This window comes from Cygnus atratus, chromosome 3 (assembly GCF_013377495.2).
Source record: "Cygnus atratus isolate AKBS03 ecotype Queensland, Australia chromosome 3, CAtr_DNAZoo_HiC_assembly, whole genome shotgun sequence".
Lineage (NCBI taxonomy): Eukaryota > Metazoa > Chordata > Aves > Anseriformes > Anatidae > Cygnus > Cygnus atratus.
The window spans coordinates 38,394,228-38,414,381 of record NC_066364.1 but is presented as its reverse complement, the minus strand read 5'-3'; the positions used below and the strand labels follow the sequence as shown (position 1 = coordinate 38,414,381).

The following is a 20,154-nucleotide window of genomic DNA, read 5'->3' as shown; positions in this document are numbered from 1 at the left end:
TCTGTTTGTTTTTAATATGCAGGTGGAACTTTTGCTGTGTATGAATAAACTTAAATCTGAGTGTTTAAATGAAAAATGTATTTACTAGCAGTAGTGGGTGGGTCAGAATTTTAGGAAAGGAAGTGGATGGAAACCTCACATAATTCTTCAGAGGCTAAGAAATGCTTCTTAGATTGGATGTATTGTTTCAGTTAGGGAAGCATGTTTGCGACGCTGACAAAATACTGATTTAACTTGCTGTGGCTGACTGGAAACAGCTGTGCGTGTCTTCCTTCAGATTTAAGTGACACATCAAAGGAAGTCTGTTCCTAAGCTAGAGCAGGTGCTTGCACCACAAGCTGCAGCTACCTAGGTGTTGGAAGAGCTGAAGGCGTGCAACCTCTGCGTTCTGGGCCTAGGAGTTTGTTGTTAGATACGCTCAGCTGTTTCCAAACTGCTGTGTAAGTGGTGGCTGCTGTTGTCTGTGTAATTCTGAGTCACAGCACGAACGACTGAAACGTTACTACATGGTAATTCCAGAGCTGTGTGCCACGGGTAGGAGTATTGCTCATCACATGACTCGGATTATCTGCTTTGGGGACTTAAAGGCAGTTTTAAACTAATCCTTCGATTAAACTGTTCTCTAAATTAACTTACCTAATGTCAACTTCTGCTTAAGTGGACGTGTGTGTGCAGTGGATCTTTGTACCACTTCAAATTAGTGGGGAAGTTCCAGTTGAAATGTAATGGAGCCTGGTAGATCTGTGCATTAACTGGCTCGTGCTGTTGGTTATGATTTCAGAGGAGCCATGCGAGTTCTAGCTCTTAGTGAACTTCCATTCCCTCGGTAGTGGTGCGAGTCCAGAATTACGCACGTAGCCACGCTCTCTGAGGATTTTCTGCATGCTTTCCTGAAGCCTGCCTGACCTTAATATTTGGATTCTTCTTAACCGTATTTCAGAATGTCAGAGCTCTCTGCCAGACTGCTCTTGTGGGTCTTCCAGTCCTGCAGACAACACTATCGAGGTTCTACTAACTTCTGTCTGCCTCGGGGTTCTCAGCCCTGCTCCTTCTTGGTTGTTTTAGGGCCTTCTCCTGGTGTTAACTTGTTGAGGGCAGGAAAACCCTTGCTTCTGGGTGGACCACTACCCAGATTCCAGCCTCCTGATGCATCTCCCGTATCTCCCATGTTCCAGGAGATCTTTGTTCTGGCTTGATAGGAAAGAGTATGTGCCTAACTGATAATTGGAGGTAGGAGTAGAATTAAAATACCAGCCATTGTGATTGCCTCTCTGTCTCAGCTTATCTTATCCTTCAGGATATTAAGAGTTATTATAAATAAGAAGTGATGTCATGTTAGCACCCAGTCATTCCTGTGCTGCTCCAAATTAATGCATAGTAAACAGTCCTCTGGCTGATTAATGCCACCATGGGTGCTTATGCCTCACAGCTGTGGTATGCCTAATTTGTGCCTGTTTTGAAAATGAGGTTGCATTCTTTGAAAAAATTTTTTTTTTTTACCTGCTGCTTGTTGTTTGACTTCAGACTGGCTCTTTCTCTAATCTCAGTGATTAATATCTGATGCGATGGCTGTCACATGAAAGGCTTGTTTTAGCAGGTAGCTTACTCTTCAGTGGGAAAATGGTTGGTTGCTTGATTACTGTTGGGGAAAAAAAACCAAAAAACAAAGGAAATCTTGGGTTCTGTGAGGAAGTAGGCTGGTGCTTAAAAAAAACACAACACCTGCTTCAGAGAATCTTTTCAGAGGTGTTTTGGAGGGCTTAGGGTAAAGCAGAAATGGGGTAAGACTCAACAATTAGTGTATTCTTGGCACTGCATTTTGTGGTTTCCAGAGCTTTTGTTGATGATTTTGCAATTTGTGTATAACTGCAGTCCAAAAGCAAAGCAAACTGAGGACAATTGACTGCAACTTTACAGACTGAAACCGAAGATCTTGGTTAACCTGTTTTTAAGATAGTGACGCTTAAATTCTTTTCAAGCAGATGATGGTTACTGTAAACTGAAAAAGCAGCACGTACTTTCTGTGTTGATTTTCGTCTAGATAGGAAAGCATACAACCATGAGGTTCTTCAGCATTTTTCAAGATTGAAAAGGAAGGAGATTCGAGCAATCTTGTGTGCTGATGCTTGAGATCTGCTCAAGCACTCTTACACAGCAAGACCATTACCAGATTCTGTTTGTTAGAGGCTGTGTTTTGTGAAGGATTCTCTCCAGTCCTCAGTTGGGAATTGGGAAGGATTTATCTGCGTGATTCTGCAGTGGGGAAGAAAAACATTTAAGCTGGAAAAATATTAAGAGTTCATGCTCTTGTTGTGAACCAGTGCTTGTGACCTTTGCATGGAAGTAATGAGATGAAACGTGAAGATGAATGTTTGCCTTTAACACCAGATTATATTTGCTGTTGTAGTCGGCTCCATGGATCTCTTAGTTTCTCTTAAAAACTCTCAAGTTCTTGTTGTTGGAAACCAGTAAAGGTATCAAGAACAAAATACTTCATATAGAATAACAGAGAAAAACACTAAATTCTTCGAACTGACTTTCAGGTTTAACTTTGGGCCACGGTTTTGTTGACAGATGAGGGTGTCGAAGAACACAGTACGGTCACTGGTTCAGAGGTGAGCGTGGCTTTGCGCTGTTAGTTTCAGATCTGGTATCGCAGTGCTATCTTTGGCCTTGCTTTTCACAAACACTGCACACAGGGAAGGTTTCCTGGAGTGTCTGCAGAACGTGCTACTACTCTGCAGACAACTGTAGAAACTAAATTTTTAAACTTCATATATATGATCGATTCCACTCTTCCTGTATGCATTTCAGCTAGGATATACGAGGGTGAATATGGAATATTTACAGCAAACAATAGTAAAATATATTGAGAGAAGCCCTAGACCCCAAGCAGCAGGATTTTCTTCAAGGTGACAGTTCCACAGCTGTAGCATCTCTGCTCTTCCTGATGTTGGTGCAAAATTTAGCAGTTAAATTCTCTGTAGGCGGCTGAGATGCAGACTATGAAACCAGCCTCTGCACAAACTGGATACGCCTTGCAAATGTTGTGCATTTTTTTTAAATGTCCAACCCTCCTTGCAGAAGGAAATGAAATTACGTATTACTCCTTACGTAATTTTAGCCATCTTTTTCCCTTTTATGCATCTTTCAGTTTTATGAAGTGCCAAGTACTGAAGGATTTGATCCCAAGAAACCATAAATAGTATAGCAAGCTTAGGTGACTTTAAGGTTCACAATTCATGTTGTCATTACAGGGAAGAAACAGCCATTAACTATTAATTTGGCTGTTTACTTTTTATGTCATATTGCCAGCTCACTTTGTGGTTAAACATCACATACTGTTAAAGCTTGCTTCTCTTTGTTCCCAAATATTCCAACCCTTAAAAGGTCTGAGAGATTATGTGGTCAGATCTTGGATCGGGTCATGTTAGGGGATGGGAGACTGCAGGAGGTGGCTGAGGACAGGTGTGAGGGACATTTGGCTGCTTGTCCTCTTGCTGATCAGTGAGACATTTGGCTGTTTTGCTGCTCACTTTGGTTTTTCAAGCCTATTTGTAAAATAAACAGGTCAGGTTCAGAACAGAGAAAGCCTATGCAGCATTCTTCTCCTGAAATTAAGTCTTTCCTCTCTGCTTCTTGGAAATCTTGGACATACAAAGACTGTGGAGCACATGTAGATGCCCCTGGCTTGATCTCTGGAATGAAGCACAGTTGAGTTTGTTTATACCCGTGTCTTGGGTGGAAGAGAGGAATGTCAGCAGCTGCTCCAGTGAGATCCTAAAACTTACTGTTCAGAGTTCTTGTTGCATTTCCCAAGTTGCGTGTTTAAGCAGTAGAAGCTGATAAGCTCATCTTCCTCAACCTTTTAATTTGCTTGACATCATTTAGAGCATACATACAGCAGGAAGCATTTCTTTTGTCTCTGCAGTTAGAATGACTGGAAAATACATGAGTCGTAGTCTCTGAGGGTATTTAAAACAAACTCCTGGGTAAATAGCTTGTTAACTTCCAGCTTTTTGTAATAGGACTTATCCTGCCCTTGTAGGGCTCTGTTTTACTTATGTGGTACAAACTTCAGAGAGGGCTCTGGGCCATCATTATCAGCTGTTTTGAGTAGGAAGGCTGAAGTACCACTGCAGCTAAGTGGGAGCATCTGGCTTCTCGTTACAGCTGGATGTTTGCGCTGGGAGCAGTGCTTAAAAGTCTCCAACCAAAGGAAAGTGAAGGCACTCAGCTGAGGAAGTCTGGGAGGTTTTCTTTGGTGGTAAACACAGTCTTTCACAATAAATTAAGTCATTCCCACCCAGCACAAAGTCTAAATGCTTTTCTGTTGCAGTGCAGCCCGGCGCTAGGTGATAAGGCTGACCTGAGGCCTCCACCCCACGGCTGCAGTGCATGAGCCGCAGCCCAGGGGCCAGTTTATCAACATAGAGCAGACACGCTGTGCTGGAGGGAAAGGCGGCTTTCCCCCTTGGTTCTCACGGCCTCTTTCATGGTTGGAAAACAAATTCGCTGCCCAAACTGGGTGAAGATGAAGCCTGATGCATTAGATGGGCAGGGTAGCTCTTGAGGGGCGAAGAAAAGACTTCTTTCTTACTGGTAGTACTGCCTCTACTGGTGTGCTCGTTGATGCAGTGTCATGAACTGGAGAGCTGTCAAATAAGCAGTGCTTCCATGCTCTCAGCCAACAGTTATTCTCACTGAGCTGTTTCTTTTGCTTGTGCACAATACAAATCCTCAACAAAAAGATGGTGTATACCTTAGACGTGGATTTTACTGTCTTCCTCCAATGCATGTGAGCGCTATAGTCTCATTTGGCCTTTGTTGACACAAATTCCCAACAGCTAAGCCTGCTAGTACTTATCCTCACTATAAAAAGGGAACGATTCAAAGTTTGCTTTTGCTCTTCTCAGAGAAACTAACTCTCTATCTTCAGAAATACTGTCCCTTTCTCTGCTTCACGATCAAGTTTTTCAGGGTGCTAGGACTAGTTCTGCTTTGAAGAACACGCAGCAGCTGCCAAGCACAGGAGCTTATTGTCTTCCTTAGCATACTTAAATCTGTACTTCAAGGACGTGGAAGGCATTTTACACTGATGATTCAAATCCTATCAGATCGTGAGCAAGTTAATAATGCTGCTTCATCACTTCTGCAGCTGACACATCCACTGTTCTCATTTTGGCTTGGCATCCTGAATCGTATCAGGATAGCGTTAAGTATTACACATCAAAGATGATTACAACTGGCACACTGGTACAGTATTTGGAACACAAGCAGCAATAGAGCAGCGCATTATAACATGGAGGCAGAGTGTTAAAAAACAACATTGTTATTGAAGTTCCTCCAGGCACTGGGGATGTATCTCAGCATTCAGTCATCCTTGACTTGACTTGGACTCAGCATGCTAAGTTAGTTAAGACTAGTTTAGTGGGAACACAGCCATTGCACAACATTACAAAGAACAGCTTTATTAAGGTTCTGGTGGCACATTAACAGCCTCCCCATGTCAACCTTGCCACGTGATCGGTTTTCTGCTTGCTAGGCTTTATGAAACCCAGGAGTTCCAGTTCAGAAACTGCTCGAATAAAACGAGCGCTGGACATGTCAGTCAAGGAAACCAAATACACTTTTAATGACGATAATCAACAGGGACACCACCATCTCTCAGAGGAGAAGATTGCTAAGTTATGGTAAGCATTGATTACACAAAACATTGTGTTGCACACTAAAACTGTTGGAAACGAGGACAGATCATACCTGGCCTAGAGAAGCAGAAATAATCTAATCAGTGTTTCTTTTTGCTACCTGAAAACAATGTGGCAAAGGAAGCCTGCCTTTTCATACGAAGAGAAGCTTTAAACCTACAAAGATACCAATTTTATGTCTCTCAGAAGAATTTCCACTTTCAGATCCATTAACAAGCAAATGGGGAGATAGATACTTGCATAGAATTTTTTTTTTTGGGGGGGGTGTTCATAAAACAGCAGAGGTATAGTGGCATAGTATCACCACATACACATACTTGCCCTGTAGTTAAGCTTCTCATACAGCTGTTCACCCCTGGGGCAGCACTACTGCTGTAGCCATGAGTTTTGGTTCCAACGCTCGTCCTTCAGATCCTCTTAAGCAAGATCTGCAGAATCAGGACGGATGTTTTGGGCAAACTAGGAGCCTCAGCTCTGAGGTAGCAGAACGCACGGTTTCTGCAGAGATACTGCTTCATAAGCATTTCCTCTGCTAATGCTTCAGTCGTCCCCATAATAATAAACTACCAACTCTTTCCATCTCCTCTCTAGGTCACAACTGTCCTCTCTCTTCCTCAGTAATGCTCTCCCCCTGCATAAGCAGATGTACCAACTCTCAGATGATTTAACTCAGAACAGCTGCTTCATCTTGTTTCAAGCTCTGTTGCTTCTATTTCAGATCCAAAATGTTCCTCTGGACAAAAGCTGCTCCCTTACCTCACCACCCCCAGCCCAACTATTTCACAGGATCCGTTTCCGTGACTTTGCACATATAGTACATAAAGACTGCTTGAACCACTTGTCTTATTTTTCCTGGAATTAGTTATCAGCACACAAAAAGCTGCATTTTAAAAATCTTGGTTCACTCATCCCATAAGCATTTGAATGTCAAATAAATTTTAAGACCGAAGTGAGAAAGGATACTGGATAACATCATCCACCTGGTCTGAGGAAGGTGCATCTGCATTTGGTCCCTCAACTGCCGTCACCACAGTTGAGAAAGCCTAGAAAGGGAAAAGCAGCACAGATCTAACACATTTCATGAACAGGCAGAGCTGCATATAAAATAACGAGCTCTGAGCTAATCACTGTCACTCAGGGGGAATGAGATCTCGGAATGGTAACTCTGTGACAATGTCAGTTTCACAGCAATCCAGAGAGCAAGCAAGGTTACATATTACCACGGAAGGAACACAATGAAAGAATGTGACTCCCTGAACTCATGACTACATTTTAAATTCTAAATACACTTCTGGTTCCTGACCCATTCTCAGAAAAAAATACAGAAAGCGAGACTGTAAACCATCTGGAAACATTAAGCTGGCTGTAGAGAGATCTATAAAATTGAGTGACATCAGGAGGCTGGATAGAGATCTGAGGTCCACTTTCTCTTCCAATACACCAACAAGGCAGCAGCAAATGAAGCACATTCAGAACAAGCAAGAGGAGTGTTCTCCCCACTGCATGTAGCGAAGCTCAACAGTTCTTTCCCACAAGCTGCTGTGGTTCCTGAAAACTTGCACTGCTAATGTAATCCAGTTAGACTTAACAAAATACAAAGAAAACATTCCAGATTAGGAAATAGTAGAACTAAAACATGGCTGTTGGGAAGTATTCAGAGAATGTATCATATTGATGCACATTCTCTTTTTACACTCCCTTTTGGTCATGGTATGAGACAGGGTATCAAGCTTGAAGCTTTGCTCTTCCCTAGCATAAGCATTCTGCCCCAAAGCCCCACTCTTCAGTGGTAGCACTTCCCTGTTTCCCTGAAAGTGTCGTAAAATACCTAAAGGGGAAAAAGGTAGCTTTGTGAAGCGTAACGTCTGATCTGCAAACATGAAACAGAGAAGAATTTCACCACAGAGTAACAATGCTGGAAATAAATGATTCACAGCAGTCGGGAGGGAGGACTCTGTGGGCTGGTGATCTGGAGACACCGTGTTCTTGTGCAGGAGGGACTGAGGCAGGCAATGAGTTTGTTGTTGAGGGGCACAACAGAAAAGCAAACACACAGCAAAGAGGTAAATCAGGAAAATACTGAGAGCAGCTGGAGGCACTGCTTGCATCGTTACATACCTCTAACCAATCAACGAGATTGATTAATCTGCCGCATTCCAAATGAAGCTTGTAGACTATGCATATGTCAGGGGCTTTATTAGAAATGCTTCCTCCATCGCTTCTCAAAGCTTGACTCTGATGAAAGACAAAGGCAGTAACCTCAATCAGTTTTTAAATCCTCAACAATCTATAAGGCTGGATACAACATTGCACCAGGAAATTCGCATGGTAAGTATTTTAACCAAATGTTTACTGTTTGTGTGTTCAGTGCTAAGCTGATGGTGCAAAAAAATAAACAGAACAAAAATAACAAAACACACACACAAAAAAAACCACAACTCTCCTAGCTACTTCACTCCTTGTGTTCCTTCTACCATCTTTTCCACTTAGGCATTCTCTATTCAAATGATGATCTGCTTGGGCTTTTTCCTATTTCTCTAGAGAGAAATACTCTGTTCTATGGATTCAGGAAAAGAAACCTATCATGATTAATCTCAGGCCTTACTGTGTAAGGCCCTCATCCCCCCTCAGAAAGGAAAGTCTTAGCAAAAGTCTGTCACGTGGGCTAAAAACCAAAATTGTTTCTTTTATCTCAGAGTTTTATCTTTGAAATGTTACAATCATTTCTCTGGCTTGAAACTCAACACCTATAAAGGCAAAAGTCTGATTTCTCACAAACTGTTCTGTATGTCAGGAAATCCAGGTCATCAGCACCAAACCATTTACTTTGTGATTAAAAGAAAAACAAAACCCAAAAACCACTAGAGCTAGAAGAAAGTCTCTGCATGGCTGCAGAAATTTATGACATTTCACCTCAGTTCATAATTTTATTCAGTTTTCAGTTTCACATACTCTAAGAAGCCAGCTCCTCTAATAAAACAACTATGGATCATTCCTTTCAGTTCCTAAAAATTTTTGCTAAAATGCTCTTATATGGCAGTAAAAATACGCCAACCCACATGCCAGACTTGGGAAGTCTATAAAGCCCTAGCACAGATAGCTTCATAAATAAAAGCTTTTCAAGATAGGAAAGAAGGTTGGGCAAAACCCACAACTTTGCTCAGGAATCTTTAGCTTACATTTTATCTATCTCAGTTCCTGCAATTTGTGAGGCTCAGATTCAGTATGGACTCCAGCACGCAGGAGACTTTTCACAATTTTCAGAAAGCCTAACAATTTTCAAGTTTATGTATTCTGTACAAAGAACACAAAAGCACAGGTTAATGACATTAATTAGGTATCGGTTCATTAATTAGGTATCATTTATCTCCAGATAAATTCAGTAACACGGCTAAAACCTCAAAAAATGTTACAGCCCAGACATCAATTTACTCGACTAATTCATACTGTCATAGTTTCAATTAAGGAATCAGAATCATTAGGGTTGGAAAAGACCTCTCAGATCATCAAGTCCAACCCTATTACTGTGTTACCAACTAGCAGAGGTGGAGTTACACCTTCTGGGTGACCTAGTGGCTCACCACTACCCACGGGGGTTGCCCTACACTTCTTTTCCTCTCTGCTACTGCTCTTAACTCTGTGGCTTCCTACCACTCGCCTTGGTGCTAACTCTGGCGCTGCTGGATGCTTTGCACTGAATTCTGATCTTTCAGATTTTGTTTTTAATACCAGCCTAAAGCTTGTCAGTTCAAAACCTGAATTGGCTTAGGAGAGCATCCAGCAAGCACCAGAGCAGATCTACTGGGAAGAAAGGAAGAGGCACCTGGACCATGCCCTTCTTTTCCATGGAAGCAAGATGCCAGAGCTGCCCAAGACACGGCAAGGTGCTTCAACTTAACAATTCCTCATATTTAAGGCCTGATTAGTTACCCAAACCAAGAAGGACACAACTGGAACAGGCTCATCTGTAGAAATTAATACATAGCTAAACCTCACACAAGCATCTTTACCATGAGGGAGCTGCTGCTGCGTGCGGGGAAACCTCAGCTCCCTGAGGCTGCAGCACCCAAGTTGTCCCTGGAAGGAAACTAGACTGAGAGGCAGGATGCAGCAGGGCTCATTCCTTGAGATCAATGTGAAAAAAAACGCCCTTTCTACCCCAAGGTCAAGAACAAAATTTGCATGACCATCTAAACTCTGGGAAGATCCAGAAATTGTATTTCCTTGAGCTGATACGACCCTAAGCAGTGACTTGCTGATTCCAGGTTACAACTTGCTGTATTTTCATGGGATCAACGAAAACAGAATTGTACTTTTTTGTGTGTGCATTGGCTTTTCAGGATAAGTATGCTCTTTGGTTCGTATTTAGCTAAATAAATAACTGCACTAGACTCCTGTAAGAAATGCATCACATTATTAATCATTTCCTATTACTCCACTGAAGCAGATCCTCTTCTGTCCTAGTCTTCCGGTAGGAACAGCTCTAGAGAACTTTGCTCTGGTCACATCCCAGGGAAATATAAGCCATACAAAATTCATAGGTACAATCAAGAAAAATATTTGACTCACGGGGGTTAAAAATGCTAAGCAAGGTACTCAGCCAATACTGCTGCTACTAGAAACTATGTCAAAACCTCCACAATTTACTCAAACATCAAAAACATGTTGAAGTACGTCAAAGAACAAAGTGCAGGATGACAGAGGACTTTAAGTCCTGTCAGCTCATCAAAGAGACTACTCATTCAACACATTAGCAGCTAGATTTCGCTAGCTTGCCTAATCTTTACAGGTTTTTCTACGGCATAAGTTAGTGATATTCATATTAGGTTTCCTCAGTGGTAGCCCACTTGCTAACTGCCATTTTCACAAGTAAGACCAAGCAATTTTAGAAAAAGTCCCGCACACAGCAAAACCCTCATTCAGATAGAGGCACGGTGCCAAACAAACCCAACGCAAACTGGGCTGTGGATTTCAAAGACTGATCTTTATTGAGTTTGGTTTCTGGTAATTAAGTGTTGGCTCTGATTCAAGTACCACATAAACACACAGATACACCTATAACCAATGTCTTTTTCAAAGCTGTGATCATACTTTTTAAAGAGAAATGTCAAGGCGCAAGGATAACTCCAAGTAGCATATATATTCTATATGCTATGATCTATATTCTATATGCTATAATCAAGGATAAACCAGAGAAATGTATGTTCACTCCTGCTCCAAATTGTGTGCTTCTCCTTTCTTTTGGTCATCCCGTGAATTTGATACATGAACGAACTGGGAAAAAGGCTGGTTTTCTTCTCTAGAAAAAGGTCAGGTTCACTAGCAGAATCAATGAAAATTCTTTTCTTGGGCTTAGAAAAGACAGGATGTCAATACACAACAAATATTGAAATTAATGTAAAAAGAAAAGGACTCCTTTAAATATGTTTGTCTTTAAGCTATTGTAAATTTCCTCACTATGCCTTCACCTTACAGCAAGCCTACACAGTGAGGGCTCAGCACCAGCACTGCAAAGCAGGTCTCTGGAAAAAGCCCCCGACGCTATTTTTTCCCTTGGACACAGTCCTCCCATTCATAATGGGGGACAAAATGACTTTGCTACATCTATAGAAGAAAAGATCACAACTAGAACAGGCTCTGGAAAACAGCTTTCCCATATAAAACTCTTTCCATAATCAGCCTCTTTATTTCAGCCAGCCAGATTCCCTAGCTCTTAGCAAAGTCCCCAGTTGCTTATCAACACTGACGTGCTGGTTCTCTGCAAAACATCTGAGTGTGTGCCAAGCTTCATGAAACAGCAAAACTAAGACTTTAACATCATCCTCGTGTACAGCCTTCAGAAACTACTCCAGCTCTGCAAACAACTCACTCGTTTCTTACCTTCAGGTAGGAGTATGGGTTATTCAGAGCTGTGTGAAGTGCAACCCGTGGGGCAGCGTTCAAGTGCTCACGAAGAACACTGGCTGTGTTGAAATACACTATCTCATGCAGCGTCTTGTGGTCTGCAGGAACAAGGTAATTTCTGAAAAAGCAACATGAGGTACGGGGCGAGGAAGGGAGATACAAGCTTTACCTTAAGGGAAAACAACACAACTTTACTGCAGTCAGAGACTACAACAAAGTATTTCAACCAGTACTGACAAATCTCCCCCCCAAAAAAAAGATGAAAAGGGATGAAATCAATTTTAAGCAGGGAAGTCAATAGTTATCAACTCTGCATCTGATGGATTTAACTTGGAATTCTAGCTGGGCCAGAGACAAACTGAAAAATACGGGCATAAATGCTAACACCAGCTAGGTACTCTACTCCACAAATCTTACTGATCCATCTTGAGGCCATCTCTATCTTCATATTTGAAGCTTTTTTTTTTTTTTTTTTTGACACTTCTGTTAGCTTCTCTTCCCCCACCCATGCCACCAGCAGGCTTTCAACCTGCCACCTCCCTTCACTAAGGCTGCACAGTTAACAAGTGCCTTCACCTCTTACCCCACACACCCCAAGCCTTTCCATTTTCATCTACAAAGCTGCCTCCAGCACCCTATTTGCTATGCCTTACTTGCCGAAAATTGCTAGGATATCACACTTGGCATCTATAGTTTCATAAATAGAACAGATCAGCGAAGATTAGAGTAAAAACTCTTGACTTTCATAACATACACCCAGCCCTCCCCTCAACTTCACTCTGTAGACAAAATAAGTTTGTCAGTTTATGTGCCAATTACTTCTAACCTATGGAAAACAGGTAATATTATTTTTTTCAGAGTGCTCAAAGGAAGAGTAAGAAAGGGGAAAAAAAAAAAGCGTGCTTCATACCACAGGGACTAAGACATAATTTTGACAAGACTTATTCCCATGTTAACTTGTTAGCAAACTTTCCGTTTTAACTTATGATGCGAACTAACGCAGGAGTATAAAATAGAAAAGCTCACCTTACAACACTGTCTATATAGTCAACAACTTCAAAACGAAGCATTTCAAACTTTGTCAGTTTCTTAGACCGCCTTGATTCCTTCAACTCCAACAAAGTCTTTAAAAAAGAAAAAGTGGTGCATAAAACTACCTGGGAAGTAATTATTCTCTGGAGAAAACAATGTGTATGTTGAACATGTATAATTAATTTTTGCTGGCATGTCTTCACTAATGATGATCCTAACTGTGATCGTGCAGCTATTTTTATTTAAGCCAGTGTATTCAGTTCTTGTATTTGTAAGGAGTTAGGTTAATTCTTCAAGCCTCAAGCTTGAAGAAATATGGGTTGGGCAGAATGTAATTTACAAGTTCGACCCAAAAATACAAACTATTTTGCACTTCAAAATCCTAGTTTATGACAGATATTTACTATTATTTTCTATTCATTAGGTAGGTCTGACATACATAACTGTTACTATTCGTTCATTTTTAAGAAAAGTTACTTATACGGAACTGTTAGGCAGAGCTCCAGAAAGCAGGGAAGACCTAACCATGGACAAATACATCTTAAGAGCGATTCAGTGAAGGAATTAGTCCGTAAAGCCTATGCAGGCCTAACCTTCTGAAGATGATAAAGGTCTGTCTTCTTCTGGAGCTCCTTTTGTGACGATACGGACTCATCTCGTTCTTGGCAAGCTTCTGCTACTAGAACAAAAGGGAGATTTCACCTACAGATCACAGGTAAAGCTCTGACCAGCAGTAACAATCATGATCCATAAAAGCTTTCTGGTGACCTACGTAGAATGAGCTGATATATTTTACTGCCCTCTGAGGAGATGTCAACATCATTAAAAATCATCACTGTAATTCCCTTAGTATGAACAGAAAAGATCTAACAGAAAACGGCAACAAAATTATCTTCTATAGTTGGTGTTTCGACACACATCAGTGAATAGGGCAGGACTGCAGACTGATGCCAAGTTTCAGTGTTACAGAATCTTGATTTGATCAATATCTTGCAGTGCTGATCCATTTTTAGCAATTCTCAGTTCTGGAGAAAGAAAGCTGACTAGCTAAAACTAGTAACTTCAATTTTTATTGAAAGTTATGAAAATGCTCAGGCCCACGGTATCAAGTAACTCTGCCCTAAAATTTCAGAAACAGTACTAAGAACTGAAGTGATCATTAAAATGTACATTTAAAAACAACCTCTTTTTTTTCCTCCAACACTCAGTGTCAACAGCACACATACACAAGCACACACTGCACAAGTCCTGGAAGACCTTTTCCCAACACATTCGCTAATACCCCAATACATTCACTAATACATTTGCCAATTCATTCTTTCTTCTGAAAAAGTAAAACAAACAAACAAAAAAACCCAAACTGATGCTATCAGAGCAAAGCCAAAGCAAAAATGCTTTTAAAAGACCTCCATGTGAATGAGCAGCAGAGACTTAATATCTAGCTCACTGGAATTTTATCTACTATTTGCATTTTGTTAAAGATTTCAAAAACAGAGAACTTCCTCTCTCCACTGATACAGTTAACTTGAGGTATTTTAAAATCAAATCCTTCTGCTCAAAATAGACTGAACATGTTTTCTTTCCTCAAGCTTCATGTTTTGCTATTTTCCAATTCATTAGGAAGTCTTAAGAAGATGGACTGTTTTTAAAAAACACACCACCAACAACAAAACATTTTGGGCTATCCATTCACTGTAAAGGCTCTGAGGGAGATTTGGGTACTTAGTATTTTTGGCAGACTTCTGAACACTTCTGCTAAAGATCAACACTACCAGAAACATCCAGGAAGAAGTCACCTAACTCAGCAATCTATTCATTTAAGGCTTATTTTAATTGCCCAACTCTTGCTTTTTCATTACAGCTTAAATCCTTTTTGAAAACAAGGATCATTCACGGACTCATTAGACTTTCTTTGTGTTAAAAACTTCTTCAAATCAATATTTGAAATAAATACTGCCTTCTTTGTTTTAAAGTTCTGCATGTCCCTGAATTCCTTGATTTTTTTTTCCCGTTTTGATTTGATTTGATTTATTCCCTCAAGGTAAAAGTCCTAATATTTTATCCAATACTTCTGGAAGACTGCATTTTAATGTGTTTCCCTTTAATTTTTCTTTTCCAAATTAGATGAACCTTCCAATGTAGTTCAGATCCTTCAGTGCCAGTACCTTCAGTGACAAATACATCCTCTTCAAAGGGATCACCACATTCCTGTACCACAGCCCCGACAGTACTGTATTTTTTCACAAATGCAAGGCACAGACAAGAACCAATTCTTTTAAGCAACCCCCCAGTAACCCTAGAGCATTGGCACATCTACTTTAATTAATTTTAGTCTGGTGACTTATTCACTGCTCGTCTAAATGGAAGGTAGCAACCACAACTGACAATGACCTTGGTTTAGTATACATAAAAGTGACCAGATGGTAACCACTTCACCTTCCGAAGGGAAACGCGGGGAAACACTTCTTCATAGCTCAAGGAAAGAACCCAGTTCCTATTCCAGAAGAGTGCTGGAATGCGTCATATTCCCATTTCAGATGGAATATGGCCTCTGAAGGACAGAAAACTGCTACTCATTTCCCTTACTAAAGCTTCCAATACGTCCTCGTACCGTGAATAACCAAATACTGGGACTTGACAGGCTACAGCACGTCAGCAGCGCCAGGACAACTGACAGTGGGTGTCCTAGCTTTCATACGAATCTAACTGAAGGTATGGATAAAATAACATCTATACAAAATATAGAAATATCTATATCTGGATTAAATACTCTGTCATAAAGAAGCCTGCTTCTACTTATCTTTCAAAATCTGTTTTTACTTGTTAAATGTTTTTAATGATTGCAACATCTGGTAAAATGCTCAGAATACACATATGACAGATCTAGTGAGTAATGTTTGCTGATCTGTCCAATTTCTTATCTTACATCACTCTTCCATTATAGAAAAGCATGAACCACAAACCAATAAAACATAAATGGCATATTTGTGTCCGTGTATTTAAAAACAATCCTGAAATATTTGACAACTTGGTACAGTAAGAGGATATATCACAGCAAATGATACCCATTTGTCCCATTATAGAACAGCTTCAATATAATCTGCAAAGGAACGTATGATAATGCACACCCACCTTCTAGTTTCTGAAACTGGGTCAAGAACTCCTTCAACTTCTCTACTGTCTTATCAAACTCCTTTACAGGAGATGACATAAGAATTTCCACACATTTTTGAAGCATGGCTACCAAATCACACTTATTCAACATCCTAAAAGACATAATTGTTGACACAGAACGATGAAACATCTTTCAATGTCCTTAGCTGGAAAAAAAATGGTAATTTGAAAAAAATCATTTTAAAAGAGAAAGCCTCCAAGATTTCAAGCATTCAGTCTCGCTGTAACTTTTCTTGCTGTCATTAAGAGAAACAAACAAATAAAACCACAACAGTTCAACTTGGATAGATGTCCTTCAGTTTTTTTCTTTCCCCACCCCCCAAGAACTGGCAAGGAAAGCTTTCCTTCTACTCTACCTAAAAGACTGACTAGGTACATAGAGTTGTAATTTTCAGGTAAGTATATATTCACACATCCAAAAAAATCCATTACTCTCTGTGACTCAGAATGAGTTCTCAAACTAAATTTAAATTACTGCCTTCTGTATTTAATTGGTATGAATCTAGCCACTCCTAGAATCACAGATTCGCTTACGTTGGAAGGGACCTCTTGAGATCATCTAGTCCAACCTCCAGCCTAGCATTTACTTAGTTTTATTTATTTATTAGGGTATTTTATACACGTCACCATTTCAATGCTCAGTTTCATTCACAAGTTATCAAAGCAATTTAAGTGAACTCCAGAATCAGTCATTGCCCCAAGCCAGTATCTTTTCACATGCATTCACATCACTTTTTTCATGCAGCGCAAGAGATTCCAATCGACACACCCAATGGTTCTGAACTATCTCACATTCGTAATAGCTGCGGTTACTAACAGCCCTACTCAGCTCATTCTTGTGCTTTTGCTTCATCTTTAAGAAGCACAAAACAAAGATGCTAACAGTTTTAAGGATTGCAGAAGACAGCAAAAACACAGATACACAAAGAAGGGACCATACCAAAGCAATGAAACGAGGGGAGTAGGTCTCCTGTCGGCTACCTAAACATTGTCTCAGAGTTTCAAGGATGCGCGTGTAAGAGTCTAGGGTGGCTTTGTCGATGTCTGGAAGGACAATCGCAATTCACGCTGTAGCTTCTGATTGGCAGTTGATTTGTATCTGATTTATGGTTATGGATTTTTGCAAGTCAACAGTTGCTTTCGGATACATTAATTTTGTATAGAAAAGGAGCAGGAGCTAACAAAAAGAAAGGGTGACCTTGACCACAGAAGAGTAGAAAATATTTAATGTCTTACAAAGGATAATGAATAAACAAGACAGCCTTCTTCCAGTCATGAGAAAACACTGCAATAGTTAAGCATGTAAGATGAAGAGAGTATGACAAGATTTACAAATCTGAGAGTAGATGTTCTTTTCCATTCATTTATTTTAGAAGTATTATTCAGAAAGAACCTGCAAGTTCTAGAAGCGTCTTGGACACAAGAGCCTAGAGGAGAACTTATCTGGGCTATGAGTCCCAAACAACAGGCAAAAGAATGGTTATATGGTTATTATGTATTGGGAAACAGAAAAGGATCCCTTTCAGCCTTTTTTGTGCCTGAGATTACTGCAAGGTATTCCAGGTATCAGAGAAAGCTATTAAGAAAGGAAGATCATCCAGAGACATCCAATAAATGTCTCTTATTACTCAGAGATGAGTTATGAAAGAGAAGAAAGGAAGCCAGGATGAAGTCCACAGAAACTCCCTCAGAATGCTGAAGCAAGGATCATCTGAAGAAGGGATAACAGGTGAACAACAAAATGACATGGAAGGGCAGGACTGTGATGAGCAGCAAGCAGTATGTGCCCAGTGACATCAACGATTAGAAGGCAAAAGCAGAATACAGTATCAAGACAGAAGATAGGTCAGACTGTCCTCAAAAAGTTTTGTCACTTAAAATCTTGGCCAGATGTCCAAACCAGTTAGCTCCCCAAAATCAATGAAGCAAGACATACTCCAACATCTCTTCATTATCTCTCTTCTGATTGGACTAATTACTTGCTAAACCTCACACACTCTCCCTCTCCCCATGATATTTTCTGGGCTCTAGAAAACTAGCTTTACATAGAATAACTACTTCCCAGATTGCTAAAGTTAGATCACCTGAAACATTAGTTTTGAGGAAAGCACTTTCAGCTGAATAGGAGGGATAAAAGCAGTCCAAGAAAAAGCTGAAGCAGAGAAAACCAACTAAACAAAAGCACGAAAAAGGAACTCAGGGTAACTGAAAACCCTTCATTCAAACAATTTATGAAGAGCAAAAGTGAGATCATGTTGCAAATTGAGAAATAAGCTGATCAAAAATTTCTCAATTTTTACTTCCTAAATGAAAAGAGATGCGCTCCAGAAAATATCAAAAAGAATAATGGAAGGGTGAACATACGGAATATCAATAGGTGGCAGGGCCCCTGGGAAAGCAGAGATATTACAGAACAGTCAATAATTTCCACAGGCGAGCATAGGAAGGTGAGGGGGAGATTGTGAGTAGAAGTACAAAGATCACATTTTATCATTTTCTTCTAAAAGATAGCAGCATAATACTATGCAAAAAAAAAAAAATCAGAAATGAGAAAATAAGCGTAAAACAGAGAAGGGAGTTAAAGAAAAAGCTAAAAAAAATACAATCACAGCTAGAATTCTAAGTATTTTAAGGAATCACGTTGAAGGAGTTAAGAAAATGACAGAATTCCTGAATTAGAAAAAAATAATAATTTGTGAAAGCAATAACCCTGATCACTGCTATTTCTATTCTACCTTTTATTTTCTACCTGGTGTTATCTATTCTACCCTGAGGAGTGGTATTTCACAGTGGGTGCCAGGATGAGAGAAACAGAATGAGGGAGATGAACTGGTAAGAATAAAGAGGGAGCAAGCCAGAATCTGATGGTAGTATCAACTAAGAGGCAGATGAATTCAGAGTGGAGGAAAACAAATTAAATATAGGAGGAGAAAAGGGAGAGGAAAAAATGACCATGAGTTACTAGAGATTACAGAATAGACAGTACAGGAAAGCACAATGACACATTTGTAGACACGGGCTGATAAGTGATTGAGTGCTGTCAGGATTCCAGAGAGTCAGAAAAGAATTAAGAAGGAATGACTGCAGAGATGACAACTCAAGCAAGTAATCCTTTCAAAGGGATGAGAATAAAAATAGAGAAAAGTGGTGGTGTGGGAGAGAAACTCAGTATGGCGAAGGTACAGTATGGAGAGAATGTTTCTTATGAGCCCAGACAGCAACCCTCCACCCAACACTGACATGGTTTTTCTATTCAGTTTTCCTGTCAGACATCAAACCTCACAAGGCCAGAGGCTCTTGCAGAGGCAGTTATGGTAACAAGTGTTGTATCAGCTCCTTGTGTGACAGAAACAATGCATTATTTGAATGAATGCAGCTATCAGGAAACAGTCATTTGCCATGATAAAGCATGTTTAGAAGTCAGTAGCTGCAACACTGCAACTGAAAGGTTTTCTATTATGAAAATTGCCTTAGGTGACTTTTCTATTTTAAACAGGCTCTCCTAAAATCCTAAGCTCACAACAGCACAAAAAAAATTAGCACAATCCCTGTACAAACTGGTAGAAATGTTTACGAAAAGGAAAAAAGCAGTAAATAAGAAATAAGAAAGGCGTCGACTACTCATTTGGAACAGATTCTCTTTTTTCAGAACGGGTCACAACTTAGACAAGCTAAAACTAACAACTTCATTGATCAACTGTTAATAAGAAGGCCTTCAAAAACACAGCACAATAACATACTGAAAGAATTTCTAACACAATCATACTTTAAAAGACAAAGTCCAACTTATGTTCTCATTCACACAAAGGCACCTTGATGGCTTTGGCATAATTACACAGGGCCTAAGAAGTTTTTAGAATCTGGCTGAGTTTCACAGAAAACGGTAGGAAAAGAAAATGAAAAAAGCCATTATACTTGCAAACAACCCCACAACTAGCTGCAAAGCTTCCAAACAGGTAACATCCTCAGCTTTAAGTTCTAGGATAACAGATGACTGATATTCTATATGTGTACACTGGTATTAAAACAAAATGGAAAGGAAAAAGTCACCTTGCTAGCTGAAGAAATGACTCATACTCCTCTGTCTCCCACACACGGTTTTCCAAACATGCACAGTGCAGCTCCCTGATCTGTTATGCAGAAGATAAAGAAAGAATAACGTGTTTTTGTTTTGTTTTGTTTTTTTGTTGTTGTTTTTTTTTTGTTTTGTTTTTTTATAAGCGAAGCCGTGGGGAACTCCTACAACAATCTTTTCAAAGTAATATGTAAATCCTTCGGAGCTTGTTTCTCAGAGATGCAGAATGACCGCAACAGAAATTGAGATTATTTATTACCT

General features: G+C 40.0%; 1 protein-coding gene across 3 annotated transcripts in view; it reads right to left on the bottom strand.

Annotated features, from left to right (window-relative positions):
- Positions 1-5,450: 5,450 nt before the first annotated feature.
- Positions 5,451-20,154, bottom strand: part of ORC3 (origin recognition complex subunit 3) — a 36,758-nt gene continuing 22,054 nt past the window's right edge. For 2 of the 3 annotated variants that reach the window (XM_035559444.2, XM_035559446.2), the window contains 8 exons: positions 19,869-19,948; positions 15,777-15,910; positions 13,238-13,323; positions 12,639-12,736; positions 11,589-11,730; positions 7,827-7,943; positions 6,672-6,751; positions 5,451-5,598 (listed from right to left, as the gene is read on the bottom strand). In XM_035559444.2, the coding sequence (XP_035415337.1) occupies positions 5,493-5,598; positions 6,672-6,751; positions 7,827-7,943; positions 11,589-11,730; positions 12,639-12,736; positions 13,238-13,323; positions 15,777-15,910; positions 19,869-19,948 (843 nt within the window). In that variant the 3' untranslated portion in view covers positions 5,451-5,492. The remainder of the gene's footprint in view (positions 5,599-6,671; positions 6,752-7,826; positions 7,944-11,588; positions 11,731-12,638; positions 12,737-13,237; positions 13,324-15,776; positions 15,911-19,868; positions 19,949-20,154) is intronic. The other variant, XM_035559445.2, reaches the window with a different exon arrangement.